This window comes from Cydia amplana, chromosome 5 (genome assembly GCF_948474715.1).
Source record: "Cydia amplana chromosome 5, ilCydAmpl1.1, whole genome shotgun sequence".
Lineage (NCBI taxonomy): Eukaryota > Metazoa > Arthropoda > Insecta > Lepidoptera > Tortricidae > Cydia > Cydia amplana.
In genome coordinates this window covers 15171030-15185263 of record NC_086073.1, presented here as the reverse complement: position 1 = coordinate 15185263, position 14234 = coordinate 15171030, and the positions used below count along the sequence as shown (strand labels likewise).

The 14234-nt window shown below is 40.6% G+C and overlaps 2 protein-coding genes across 2 annotated transcripts in view; one reads left to right on the top strand and one right to left on the bottom strand.

Annotated features, from left to right (window-relative positions):
* Positions 1-2349, top strand: LOC134648124 (mannose-P-dolichol utilization defect 1 protein homolog). The gene is made up of 4 exons (XM_063502595.1): positions 1-210; positions 477-675; positions 989-1193; positions 2026-2349. Exons 1-4 carry the CDS (start codon positions 123-125, stop codon positions 2275-2277), a joined length of 744 nt encoding a protein of 247 aa, XP_063358665.1. The 5' UTR covers positions 1-122; the 3' UTR covers positions 2278-2349.
* A 2166-nt stretch (positions 2350-4515) lies between these two features.
* LOC134648381 (tetratricopeptide repeat protein 14 homolog) overlaps positions 4516-14234 on the bottom strand; it is a 29346-nt gene continuing 19627 nt past the window's right edge. The window contains exons 16-19 of the mRNA XM_063502910.1: positions 11812-11997; positions 6891-7130; positions 5937-6056; positions 4516-4943 (exon numbers count right to left, since the gene is read on the bottom strand). Coding sequence (XP_063358980.1) covers positions 4781-4943; positions 5937-6056; positions 6891-7130; positions 11812-11997 — 709 coding nt within the window. The 3' untranslated portion in view covers positions 4516-4780. The remainder of the gene's footprint in view (positions 4944-5936; positions 6057-6890; positions 7131-11811; positions 11998-14234) is intronic.

The window sequence follows — 14234 nt, the reverse complement described above, 5'->3', positions numbered from 1 at the left end:
CGAGACCGCAAACGAATATTTTTCGGTCGCTTTATCTAATCAATAGATTTGCCTAATATAATTTTATCCCAGATAGCACCCGGATTGTAGAATCGCTAAGTTTAATTTTAAATGTTAGTAAAATGGCGGAGTTTTTAAAAGGACTTCTGCTCTCCGTTTTGTCGGAAAACTGTTACAACGAATATTTTAACAACTACAACTTTCTCGATGGTAATTATTCTTTATTGCATGCATTACTTTAACCTTCTATTTAGTTATTATACTCTTATCAGGGTTCAGAGTTCATTATGCATTGATTAAAATTAGCTTAATGTACTCTGAAAAAGCAATACCTAAGTAATCGATAAATGCGCTTAGTGGAGGCACTTAAAAAATGTTTTACAACAATAAAGTTACTCATTAGTCTTGTATGTCTGTTATTTTAATTAACTAATATGCTAAGTACTAATTTCGACGTATAATTAATTATCTTCCAGTTCCCTGTTTTAAGAGTACGTTGAGTAAAGGACTAGGTATTGGAATCATAGCAGGTTCCATTCTGGTAAAGGTCCCGCAAATCTTGAAGATTCTTGGCAGCAAAAGTGCAAAGGGCATTAATGTCTATGGAGTGTACTTGGAGCTCTTTGCCATCACTGCTAACTTTGCTTATAGTTATGTTATGAGTTTTCCATTTAGGTAAGTCATTATCTTATCAGTTAATCTGTGTTAGTGTTGCATCCTGTGGTGACTAAAGGTTGTCGGAGCAATTGAGCATGCTGTCTACAGATAAAGATATGTTTATCCGTTAATCATTAATTTAACAAAAGATTATATTTATAAGATTTATGTAAATTTGTCTAAAATAGCCCCATGATAATTATTTATATATTGTACTAGCAAAGAGTTCTCAAAACTCTTGATGGGTTACTATTTGAATAAAGTTTGACTAAGCTAAAAAATTACTAAGTATATTTTGTTTATGTTACAATGTATATTCTTCTTTTTCCAGTGCCTGGGGTGAAGGGACATTCTTAGCAATTCAAACTGCAATAATCGCAGCTTTAGTATTGCATTATGGAGGTTCCACAGGAGGGGCTACAGTGTTCCTTGCCACATATGCAGGCCTAGTATCAGTTCTAGTCAGTGGCTACACTCCAACAGACATTCTGTGGAATATGCAAGCCATTAATGTTCCTATTATCCTTATTGCTAAGGTGAGTTTAATTTAAGAAACTACATTTATAACTTCTATTATCTGCTTTATATTGAGAAGCCTGAGAGAAGCGCTGGTGGCCTAGCGGTAAGAGCGTGCGACTTGCAATCCGGAGGTAGCGGGTTCGAACCCCGGCTCGTACCAATGAGTTTTTCGGAACTTATGTACGAAATATCATTTGATATTTACCAGTCGCTTTTCGGTGAAGGAAAACATCGTGATGAAACCGGACTAATCCCAATACGGGCCTAGTTTACCCTCTGGGTTGGAAGGTCAGATGGCAGTCGCTTTCGTAAAACTAGTGCCCACGCCAATTACTGGGATTAGTTGCCAAGCGGATCCCAGGCTCCCATGAGTCGTGGCAAAATGCCGGGACAACGCGAGGAGGAAGAGATCTGCTTTATATTATAACAAATTGCTAACACATATCAATGTCTGCTAATTTAGTACAAATCATGCAAGCACCAATTTAACACATGCACTCCCAGACAAAAAATGGTGCACTACCCCAGAAACCGGTTGTCTATAGCTGCGTATAAAACTACCCGCCCAGCGGCATCTGGGCCATTTTATTTAAAGTTGTCCCCTACACTTTTTTTTCAAAATTGGATGTGGAAGTAGAAATAACATAAAAAATCCCAATTTTGAAAAAAAGTGTAGGGGACAACTTTAAATAAAATGACCCATCTGAGCAAAGTTCACGAGCGCCCACCAGGTGGGTTCCTGGCAGTGAATGTGTTAAACAACCAGAGTTTTTATAACTTACCAGTACCAGCTATTGGGTTGATTTCATTATCAGCCACCTATACCTAACCTTGTACTTCTATTTTCAGTCAATTCAAGTAATCACAAACTACAAAAATGGCAGCACGGGGCAGCTATCAGCTGTTACCGTGTTTCTTCTGTTCGGCGGCTCCGTCGCCAGAATATTCACATCCATTCAGGAGACTGGGGACTCCATAATCATACTAACATACTGTGTGTCTACTGCGGCTAATGCTGCCCTGGTACTACAACTGCTCTGGTACTGGAATGTTGACAAAACCACCAAGAGTAAGGGAAGGAAGAAGAGAAAGACCACATAAATAAGTTATTGTGTACATAAAATGTCTTATTGCAATGAACAAGTACATGAATAATAATATATTTGTAAGGATTCACATGGTCTATTATTTTTTTTCTATTAGGGTTATTTCCCGATAATGTTCTGATAACTTCAGCAGCAGCTTTACTAGTAACAGATGACAATGAGTAAAAGAATCCTAATGTTGCAAGTAACACACAGTTTGCTAACTTTCTAAGTAACCATCATTGGTTCAAGGGGCTATTTCTTTTATAATAACAGGGCATCTAATCAGGGACCGAATACTATATTTTTCATAGAAATTAACCGGTATTCAATTTCGGTATCTTGGTTGTTTATGTATATTTTTTCACCTAATTTAGCAAATCTGATCGATCTATCCTTACCTAAATACTATTCTATAATATCAAAGAAATAATGTGAAAGCTATGAGATATTTTGATTTTTAGTTATACCGGTAACAGTCCCTGCATCTAATACTTACAAATGTTATCCTGGGGTGTAAATTTTAAATTAAAGAAATTAAATGCAATATATATTACTGACTCATTATTTATATTTAAAAAAAACCTTATTTAAATATCTTCTTCAACCTAGCGTTTTCCCGGCCTAGCGCCAGGGTCCGCTTTCCTGCTTAGTCTTCTCCACTTTGCCCGGTCTTCGGCATCCTCATGTGTGAGATTGTTCTCTTGCATGTCCGCTGTCACGACGTCCAGCCAGCGCTTCTTAGGCCTACCGCGGCCGCGTGATCCGCGTGATATAATTACATTATTTTAAATCTATATTAACACTAGCTTTACAGGTTCATGTGGTTCAGGCTTATGTGTTCAACATCTGATGGTTTACTGCCAACTTGCAGTCTTGCAGGTTTACTGCCAACTACGAGTTCCCAGCGACCTTTGTCACATTTTTTGAACTTGCACCCCAGTTCCTCTTTCAAAACTCTACGCAATGTGTTGATTTGTCCTGGAAAGTTGTACTCATTCTTGGCTGCAAATAAGATTTTTTTTAAAGTTAACACTTCTTTACCGTCGCTTTGAAATCTGTGTATGATTTTTCTTATGCCTTCTATCATAGTGTCATCTATATCTAATCTCTTTTTGGGGCTTTTTCTTTTTCGAGTTATTGTTGTGAAATCAATTGTGCCTGTGTCTGAAGATGCTTTGATTCTCAGTGCTTCTTTTTTTACTCTTCTGATTGTGCCCTCCGGCACGCCTGTAGCTATAGCGGTGCGTTCTAAGGCTCGATCTAATGATAATAAAATGTTTTTGTTTCTTTTCTCCATTTCAAAGTAAGTCAAAACTTTGTATAACACATTACGCACCTCATTACTTATTGCCTTTCCCTTTCCCATGGCTATAAATTACTTAAGTACTTATTTAGCAATTGCACTAAATCAAAAACGAATAGTTCAGGTCAAGAACGGAAATATGAGAATAATATACAAATTAATAAATTATTAACGTATTTCTTCAATTATTTTTTGACCTATCCTCCAAGCCGAAGTATACTGACAGAGGTGACAGTGACAGTAGTGACACAAAGAGCAGTGTTGCCAAGTTTATGTATAAAGATACATTTAAAACTTTCTACTATACTCTTTGCGATTACCCTTCCCGCCTACATTTTTTAAATTTGCCGCTTTTTTCTACTGATGGAAATTACTTAACGCATTCACTGCCAGGGGGCGTGGCCTAGGAACAAACTTCTACGACGCGACGGTCCACGCACATGTGCGTCGGTCGCAGTGAACGTGTTAAAAGTGGTTAAAAGCGTTCAATTTCACCTCTCCAGACGGCAAAGAGCCAACCCGCGAGTAAATGTCTAAAAACGTCTACACAAACGCCCAAGCGGATTTTTGACCAACTAACCTTTATGTAGTACGTAACCACTCACTGGAGGCTGCTGGGAGGCAGACTTTACTGATTTTCGCATCAACCAGCGAGTTACGCGGGTGGGTCGCTATTTTACTGGTTTTCGATCAGATCACTTGAAGGATTATGTCAATAAGGTCAACATCTGGAGAATGTCCACAGGGAAAGCACTTGCCCCTATTTATAGCTCAATTTCTGTTTTTGTTGTTACATCTCCGCTCTTATTTAACATAGACTACTATAAAGTAATTAAGCATAAAATGGCTCTTCAAGCGCTTATTATAAGGATTCAGTTTAAGTTGGCATACAAAAAAGGGCAATGGGACAGAATAGTAAAAAAAAAAACAACTTCAGTGTTCATTCTTTATTAATATTTTTAGTACCGCCTTAATTAACACACATCTGACAAGATGTAACATGGAATGGCCTTCATTAGAATATGACAAGCTACAATTGATTGAATGCAGTTAATTTTGACACCAATTTTCTAAAGAAAATACCTACAGTATGCATAAAACTATATTTACAAAAACCTCAAGGATTTGTGTTAAAATGTGTAATGCGAGTGAATAAGTCAGGACCCTAACCAATGTAGTATAGCTTAAAAATTTTAAAACGGTGGTGTAGGTGTTACTCTTTGGGAGCAGGTTCAGAGGGTTTTTCTTCGGTGTGGTTCCTTTCTGGTTCGTTCCCGTCGGCCCATTTTCCGTCATATTCCTTTCTGTCCACGTATCTTTCTTCCTCGTACTCGCCCTCGCTGCGGTGGCTGTCGCGTTCAGAGAAGCGGGAGTAGCTGCAAATTAGGAACACATTATTCTTAGGCACAACACCTTACAGGGTATTTACACATGGTTTAATTATTTATTACGACAGGACAGAAACAAAAGGAATGCTTCCACATATTTTTGTATGTAAACTGCTGCTCATGCTCAGTCAGAATGCTGTTACAACGAGCTGCCAAATTGCATGGGCACGAAGTCCATTAATGAAAAGCGACTGCACTTTTGGGGCTGGGTGTACATGTACAGTCGCTATAAAATATTTTGGGTAGAGAACTTTAAAGGCCCCAGTACACAATGGGCTATCGCCGGCCACTCCAAGGGACGCATTTATGCGTTAGAGGGAGCAAGTGATATTACTATTTCATGGCTGCGTCCCTTGGAGTGGCTGGCGATGGCGCATTGTGTACTGGGGCCTTAACATGATGTCAACATTTCTCTTCCTTCAAAGTATCGAGATAGATGGTAGAGGTACAGTCGACGTCAAATATTTATATCAGGGATGTTGCGGATGCAGATTTTTTGACATCCGCGGATGCGGATGCGGATATTTAAAGGCTCACATCCGCGGATGCGGATGTCAAGATTAGGTACTTAGAAAACGTCAAATATTACATTTTTAGTATTTTTTAATTTAAAAAAAACGAAACGTTTAGTATTTGAGCAAGAATATAGGTGCGTTATATTTAATAAACAGTAACTTGGCCGACTTTTCTGGATCTAGACGATTTCGTTATAGGTAATGACGAAATTACCTAGCACTTACGACGCCGCTAAGACGTTCCTGTACCGACTTGTTCGACATCCGCATCCGCATAAGCTCCGCATCGATTTTATGCGGATGCGCATGCAGATGCGGATGTTGAAAATAATGCGGAAGTTCCGCGGTTGCGGATGCGGATGTTCGCAACATCCCTGATTTATATGTTCAAACTTTACTCCTTTGTAATAAGGCGAAAAATGTAAACATATCTTTGACGTCGAGTGTACAATAATCGTACACTGACCTGTCTCTATCCTTGTCGCGTCGCTCGGGACTGTAGGAGCGCGAGCGGCGCGTCCGGTCGGGGCTGCGCGAGCGCGAGTACCGTCCGCCGCGGCGGTCGCGGAAGTCTCGGAATCCTCCTCTGTAAAAATGTCTCCATTTTAATCTACATTGTTATTATAGTTTGTAGCTTTCTAATAGACCCCGAAGGCTAATCCTATTGTCTATTGTTAAGAAAAACCGCTCGTGCCACGTGCCACAACCACCTGCATAAAAAATCGGTACTTCGGTTACTGAGTGCCGGCGAGTCGAACGCTACAGAACCAGTCTAAAATGTGTCATCGAGATGCGTAACAAAGGCGCGTTATCGGAGAGCGCACCTACACTGGTTTTTTGAGCGTTGGACTAGCCCGCGCTCAGGTGCCAAATAGAATAATTAGGACCCTTTTTTGCAGGTAAGTAGCACGTGCGGTTTTACTGAACAATAGACAATAGGATAAGCCTTCGGGGTCTACTAGAAAGCTACAAACTATACTAGGGTCATTGACATTAGTACTCGTACGAATATTGAAAGGTTTTTGGTTGTCAGATATTAGCGAATTAGCACGAATGAATGAGCATTACGGCCTGGCCACGACATTGCGCGACTGGCTTCGGCTAAGCCGACAACCATAGGTTGGAGCGAGACAGCTATCGGACCTTTCGTTCCCACCTATGGTTTCCTTAGCCGATGTCAGTCGCGCAATGTCGTGGCCAGGCCGTTAGCAGCGACTACGCTGAACGCGTCAGTCTGGTAGGAAGCAATCTGTTGTTGTCATCAGACTACTTGCGACTGCGAGCGTACTTTGCGGAGCGTTATTATTTAATTTGCATGTCAGTAATAGGCTGAAAATGGAGACACTGTCTATAGAATAAAATCATTTATGTATACCCATTTTTTTACAAATAAACATTTCCATTTTTGTGTGTGTTTTACCTGAAAGGTCTCCCCCGTCCACCTTGCCCGCGTCGGGGCCGGAAAGGCCTTCCCCCTCTGCTGCGGTTGTCGCGCCAGTCTGGCTGGAAGCGGCGCTGGTCGTCGCGGCGGAAGTCGTTGTTGCCGCGGCCGCGCCCGCGACCCGCGCCGTTGAAGGTGTGGAAGCGCGGCCGGTAGTACGTGCCGCGCTCGAAGCCGCCGCGACCGCGCCAGTTGCCGCGACGGTTGAAGCGACGGAATCTAAACAGATCAGGTAGATTCATTAGGTAATTATTATCAATTGTGAAACTATTGTATCCAAAAATCCCAAAACTTTGTTTTGTCATATTGTGCCAAATTCGATGAAGCTGCGCTGATATATTATATTGCTATTATTTATGTCCTTAGATTTCACGGGCCTATAATCCCGGTCTTTTGATAGGCTTGCGTGGGGATACAGATCCAACACGTAGAGGCCCCTTGGAGAGCTTTTATGTCATGTAGAACGCCTGCTGGAACCCGTTTACAGGCGCAACAATAGACACCCATGAACCGGTCGTAGCAGGCATTGGGACTATTGTAGAAAAATGAAAAGTATATTGGTCTATGGATTGAAGTGTGGGTGGACAATGAGACTGGGCTATTGTAAAAGAACCACCACCACACCTGCCATAACAATGCTAACACACGTTATCGAGGCAGGTGGTGACTTGCCGCTGATTAGACGGACGGGAGTTTCAGGGAACTGCCGTCCTGAAGCCAGCCAGGGCAACATCGGTGTGAGCGGCTCAGGGGTGTCGAGAGGTGTGCGCCGCTTTCTACCCAGTTGCTGTTAATAGCCACTGTGCCAACTCGCGTCTTATGCATCTTTCACTTCCACCCCTGGAGCATATAGCTCTAACGACTCCTCTCTGGACGGCCAATGAAGGCAAGTCAGAGCTGAGAGTCTTGCGGGTCCCCTTGGACACGCCGGAGACGGAGACCCTGACCGACTCTCTGGAGCACTCGGGTCCGTGGGGTCGTTACTCCCCAACAGCTCGCCCACGGAAGAAAGAATGAGCGCGCCGCGCTCTGACGAGAAACGGCATGTGAATAGTATGGGAACCTATGTCGCCAAGACGCTGTCACAAAAATTGGCCATATTTTCTTATTTCGAAAGGGAGTATGAGCCCTCGCCCATCGCAATAATTTGAACTTTACAGTAAACAAAATTATGTCGAAATTGCACTACGATTTTTATTTTTCGTAAATAGTCATTTATGCTCTATCCCTTTTACACTTGCATGGCTTTTTCAAGAGTGAATGCGATAGGATAAAATATTCGACTATGTGGTTGACACATGCGATGGGGATGTGCATGATTCGGTGTGATATCGATAAACGCTTATTAACGATTAGTGTACACGTAAACTACTCACGTTTTTTTTATACATATAATGTATTACTATATTTTCTGGCGAAGATTAGGTTACCTACTTACTTTTTAATAAAAAATGCTCGTATTGAAAGTAATCAAGCCACTAACCACGCATATAACTGTAAGCGAGTATATAATAAAAACTGTTAATCCTTAGCCACAGGGCGGACACGCCATACATCAAAAATGATATACGTTTATTATATATGTGTGCGCGGCACGTCTGTACACGCGTCATTGTGCATGTGTGGGTAAGTCGCAGTACTGAGGGGACGGCAGTGGCCTATTTTATAAAGCTACAAGTTACAATTTACAAGCGGAAGTCTCGTTCTAAAACATAGGGTTAGAAAGAGACTTCCGCTTGTAAATTGTAACTTGTAGCTTTATAAAATAGGCCACTGAAGTCCGCCAGATTCAAGTCGCGGGGCGAGGTAATGCGAGTCGGGGCGGGGCGGTGCGTGGCCGTTCTGTATGATAATACTATTACTTATTCTGTGCTATAGGTAGGTAAGTGTCTAACCCGTTGTGTACTTTCAGTTTTTTTTTATTAAATCAAATGTTCTTATCCTCCCACCGCGGTGTGTGCGTGCTTGAAAAATACTCAAGTTGCGTATTTTTTACCTGCAATTAATATACTCACTAGATGCGTGCGTAAAAAATACGCAAGTGTAATTAATATGCAAGTGTAGTTAATAAGTGTTCACAATGCTTATTAACTAGCACGTTATTATGTTAAGGCATAACATAGCAATAATGTTGTGTCATCCATCAATATGAATCTCCTATATAAACTCGTATGCAAAATTATTAAAAAAGCGGCCAAGTGCGAGTCGGACTCGCCCATGAAGGGTTCCGTATTTAGGCGATTTATGACGTATAAAAAAAAACTACTTACTAGATCTCGTTCAAACCAATTTTCGGTGGAAGTTTACATGGTAATGTACATCATATATTTTTTTTAGTTTTATCATTCTCTTAATTTAGAAGTTACAGGGGGGGGACACACATTTTACCACTTTGGAAGTGTCTCTCGCGCAAACTATTCAGTTTAGAAAAAAATGATATTAGAAACCTCAATATCATTTTTGAAGACCTATCCATAGATACCCCACACGTATGGGTTTGATGAAAAAAAAATTTTTGAGTTTCAGTTCGAAGTATGGGGAACCCCAAAAATTTATTGTTTTTTTTCTATTTTTGTGTGAAAATCTTAATGCGGTTCACAGAATACATCTACTTACCAAGTTTCAACAGTATAGTTCTTATAGTTTCGGAGAAAAGTGGCTGTGACATACGGACGGACAGACGGACAGACAGACAGACATGACGAATCTATAAGGGTTCCGTTTTTTGCCATTTGGCTACGGAACCCTAAAAACGCTAATTAAAAACAATGGAAATATAGCTGGTCAAGCAGATCTTGTCAGTAGAAAAGGCGGCAAATTTGAAAAATGTACGCGCGAAAGGGTTATCGTTCCATAGAAAATTTGAATTTCGCGTCTTTTTTTACTGACAAGATTTGCTTGACCAGCTATATCAGGGCTCTCCTAACCCCGGCCGGCGGGCCAAAATGTATGGGTAGTTGGGTACAATACTATAAGAAAAACTTTAAATCAAATAATCCATTGAATAGCAATAAATAAGTAAGAATATATTTTGTACATAATATAAAATGTGCATAAGCGACGACTTTTTCGATATGATCATCCAGAGGAAAAACAAAAATAAATTATTAAGAACATGTAATATGAACCTAAACAAAACGAACTGTGTATTTATACAAACATCGACATCGATAACTTTTTTGATATGGTCCTCGCACTGTGGCCGAATAGCGCACCCGTACATGACTTTTACGCTAAATAGATATCAACCTTATCTCATTTACATAAATTTGATTTTTGTACTAAACAATCCAAAATCCTTGCGGAAACCGAAAATGTAAAAAATGTTGAAATATTACATGAAATAATACTTACCGATGATATGAAATGCCTCCATGTCTAATATTTTTTGTCCGGCTAGTGTTTTTACACTCCCAAAATGGAGCAGCACGGCATATTTGTAATTATTTGTAATTTTAACTGGAATCGTTTTCACATCTGACATTTCATAAGCGCCATACTGAACTGACACACGACTGACAGTAGCCTGTGGTGAAAGTGAGTTCAGCTAATCATAATGTTGCCACACGCTATACACGTACGTTTCGCTTCTATTACTTCTTTGTTTTGTGGCTCGCCACAAGCTATTATTATATATTATTATTATATATGTTTAATCAAGCAACAAGGCTCAAAAGGCTGTGAAACATAAAAAAATACTATAAGGTACATCAACATATTATATCACATTAACAACATTGTTAAAAGAAAACATTGTGATAAAATTGGACTAATCCCAGGAAGGCATAGTTTCTCCTCTCAGTTGGAACGTCAGATAGCATGGCAGTGCTTTTGCTAATTCTTGGCATTATGTGTGCAATGTGTGTGTGTATGTGTGTGTGTGTATGTGATGCGTGTTACTTTGTTTTTATTACATATCTAATTGTGAGTTCCTGTAATTGCCACTATATATCTATTTAAGATTCCATTTTTATTTAGTTAGCTATTGGATCTCCTTTTTTAAATAAATAAATAAATTAGGTACCGAGCGCAGGCTCCACAAGTCGGGGCAAAATGCCGGGACAACACTAGTAGAGACTCACGATCAGACTAGGAATCCTCTAGACTGAGTTTAGAGCAATTATTTAATAAAACCGATGCTGCCAAAAATACGGGGGTGCGGGGGGACGAGGTGAGCGAATCCCGTACCGTGATTGGTCCGTTCAAAGACACGGACCAATCACGGCACGGGATTGACTCGAAGATGGAGTAAAATTACCGTATAAGTGGCAGAGGGGGTAGCGATACTATGCTCAGTCTAGACATAGAGAAAAAAAATACATAGAGTGCTCACTCCATACATCAGTTTTAGTACCAAAAAGACTATTAGCATCTAGCATCGAGTAGCGGAACTATCAGTACTGCTACTTGACAATAGATGTAGCACCGACCGGAAAGTCTTATGCTGTTGAGATAAGACTTTCCGGTCGGTGCTACATCTATTGTCAAGTAGCAGTACTGATAGTTCCGCTACTCGATGCTAGATGTAGACACTGAAATTAATAGTCTACCTTATGTATGGAGTGAGCACTCTTGTCTTACTATATTTCTCTATGGTTTAGAGCAATTATTTAATGAAACCGATGCTGCCAAAAATACGGGGGTGCGAGGTGAGCGAATCCCGTGCCGTGATTGGTCCGTGTCTTTGAACGGTTGTCTTTGAAATTGACTCGAAGATGGAGTAAAATTACCGTATAAGTGGCAGAGGGGGTAGCGTTACTATGCTCAGTCTAGAGGATGTCTTGTACAGACAAGACATCCTCTAGACTAAATATTTTTGACTATTGTGGGCACAGGCCCACAATAGTCAAAAATATTAAAAAAAAAAAGAAAATAAAAAAATGATAGCATCGAAACAAACCTCCCATCCCTAGATCCGGAGCGGCTGCGGGACCGGCTGCGTGAGTAGTAGGACCGCGAGGCGTCGGAGCGGGACCGGGACCGAGGCGAGCCGGAGCGGCGGCGCCGCGATCCCGCCGAGCCGCTGCCCGACGACGCAGAGCGGGACCGCGAGCCCGAGCGGGACCGGTACTTGCGCGGCCGGGACCTGAGGGGTACACGGGACGTTATAACACGCCGTATTCCTGTCTGTGTATGTTAATAGTACATTATTGTCGAGGTTCGGAAGTAGCTACTTGCTGGCTGAGGATTCGTTTTAAACGGACGACCTTGGGAGTCCGTTTAATTGGGGGTTAGTTAGTGTTTCTGGGCATTTTCCGCAAATCGACAACCAAACATGTCGAACATGTGAACTGTCGGTAATGCATGAGACTCTTAATCTCAGGGACCTGAGGGGCACACGGGACGTTATAACACGCCGTATTCCTGTTTGTGTATGTTAAAGTGCTATTCGTGACATACTAGCCACGCTAAAATCGTGCTTCATACATTATAATGGTATACAGTGTGGAAAGATAAGTCGGGCCCTGGAGGGAAACTACCTTAAATCCTTAAGCTGGGTCGTTTTACTTAATGGAGACATTCCTTTATTTTTAAAAAGAAACAAAACTGCATTCAAAGTATTTTTCTTTTTTTCTTCAATTTGGCTTGTCTAAAAAAATCTTGACTACTAAATATTACGTTTTATGGATTTTTTGTACGACAGACGAGTTAAAGACCTAATGTTTCCTGGAGAAATGTTATCATTAACATTAACTGTATCGACTAGTAGAATAAAACTGCGAGTTTTTATTTTTTGGAATTTTTAGTCGGTTCGAGTCCCGGGCGAGGCAAGCGAGTTTTAGAAAATCTTTGAATGCAGTTTTGTTTCTTTTTAAAAATAAAGGAATGTCTCCTTTAAGTAAAATGAGCCAGCTTAAGGATTTAAGGTAGTTTCCCTCCAGGGCCCGACTTATCTTTCCACACTGTATATGTATAAATATATTGTACAATTTGTGTCAGTTAATATTGCGCGGTAAATACCGGCATAGAGAAATATAGTAAGACAAGAGTGCTCACTCCATACATCAGTTTAGATACCAAAAAAACTATTAATTTCAGTGTCTACATCTAGCATCGAGTAGCGGAACTATCAGTACTGCTACTTTATAATAGATGTAGCACCGACCGGAAAGCATTATGTTGTTGAGCATAAGACTTTCCGGTCGGTGCTACATCTATTCATCATCAAGTAGCAGTACTGATAGTTCCGCTACTCGATGCTAGATGTAGACACTAAAATTAATAGCCGTTTTGGTATCAAAACTGATGTATGTAGTGAGCAATCTATGTATTTTTTTTTTCTATGATATCGGCAAGTGGCGTGCAGCTGGTTTACTATAAAAATGATCCTAGCCTTACACCCTGGCTGCTATCTATCATGAGAAATAGTTGAAATTCGCAGCCGAATCCAAAAACCCGCATAGCCCTTACATATTGGTCCGGCGGCTCTCATTCGTTCTATTTTATACTGAATAGTAAACGTTTTGGAGCGTCCATTAATTACGTGAGCGTCCAAAAAATCCTCAAAAATTCGTCGCGTAATGAATAGATGCCCCCTTTATTTTATACTTTTTTGTAGAGTAGAAGCGTCTGCTAGATATATTAAAATGATTACGAAAGTTACTTATTTTATATATATGAATTGCAGTTTTAGCAACTAGCGGTGTATCCTTTCACGTATACATAATTTGTACTAGGCTCCTATTGAAGTTGCAGGGTCTCAACTCAAACAAATATGTCAGCCAAAAAGCAACCTGAAGATTTAAAATTTATTCGGATGCGATATCGGGTACGGGTCGAGATTAAAATAGAACAAAGGGTTACAGTTTTGTTTAGTTTAGTTATTGTTTTCTTTGCGAACGAATGAGAACCGCTCACGCCAGAGGCGGCGGGTAATGTCTCCCGGCCCGGGGCCATAGAGAAAAAAATACATAGAGTGCTCACTCCATACATCAGTTTTAGTACCAAAAAAACTATTAGCATCTAGCATCAAGTAGCGGAACTATCAGTACTGCTACTTGACAATAGATGTAGCACCGACCGGAAAGTCTGCTGAGATAAGACTTTCCGGTCGGTGCTACATCTATTGTCAAGTAGCAGTACTGATAGTTCCGCTACTCGATGCTAGATGTAGACACTGAAATTAATAGTCTGAACTGCCAGCCTATTATGGATAGCTTTATCCATCTTTATCCATGTGATAAAATAACTGTCACTGTTTAACACCGTGGGATAGAAAGTGACGGACACCGTTTTATCACGCGGGAACCGAAAGATGTAAACACTAATAGGCAATAAACAATTTCTGATTCTGATTCTGATTATCACGCTGTCACGTAGACA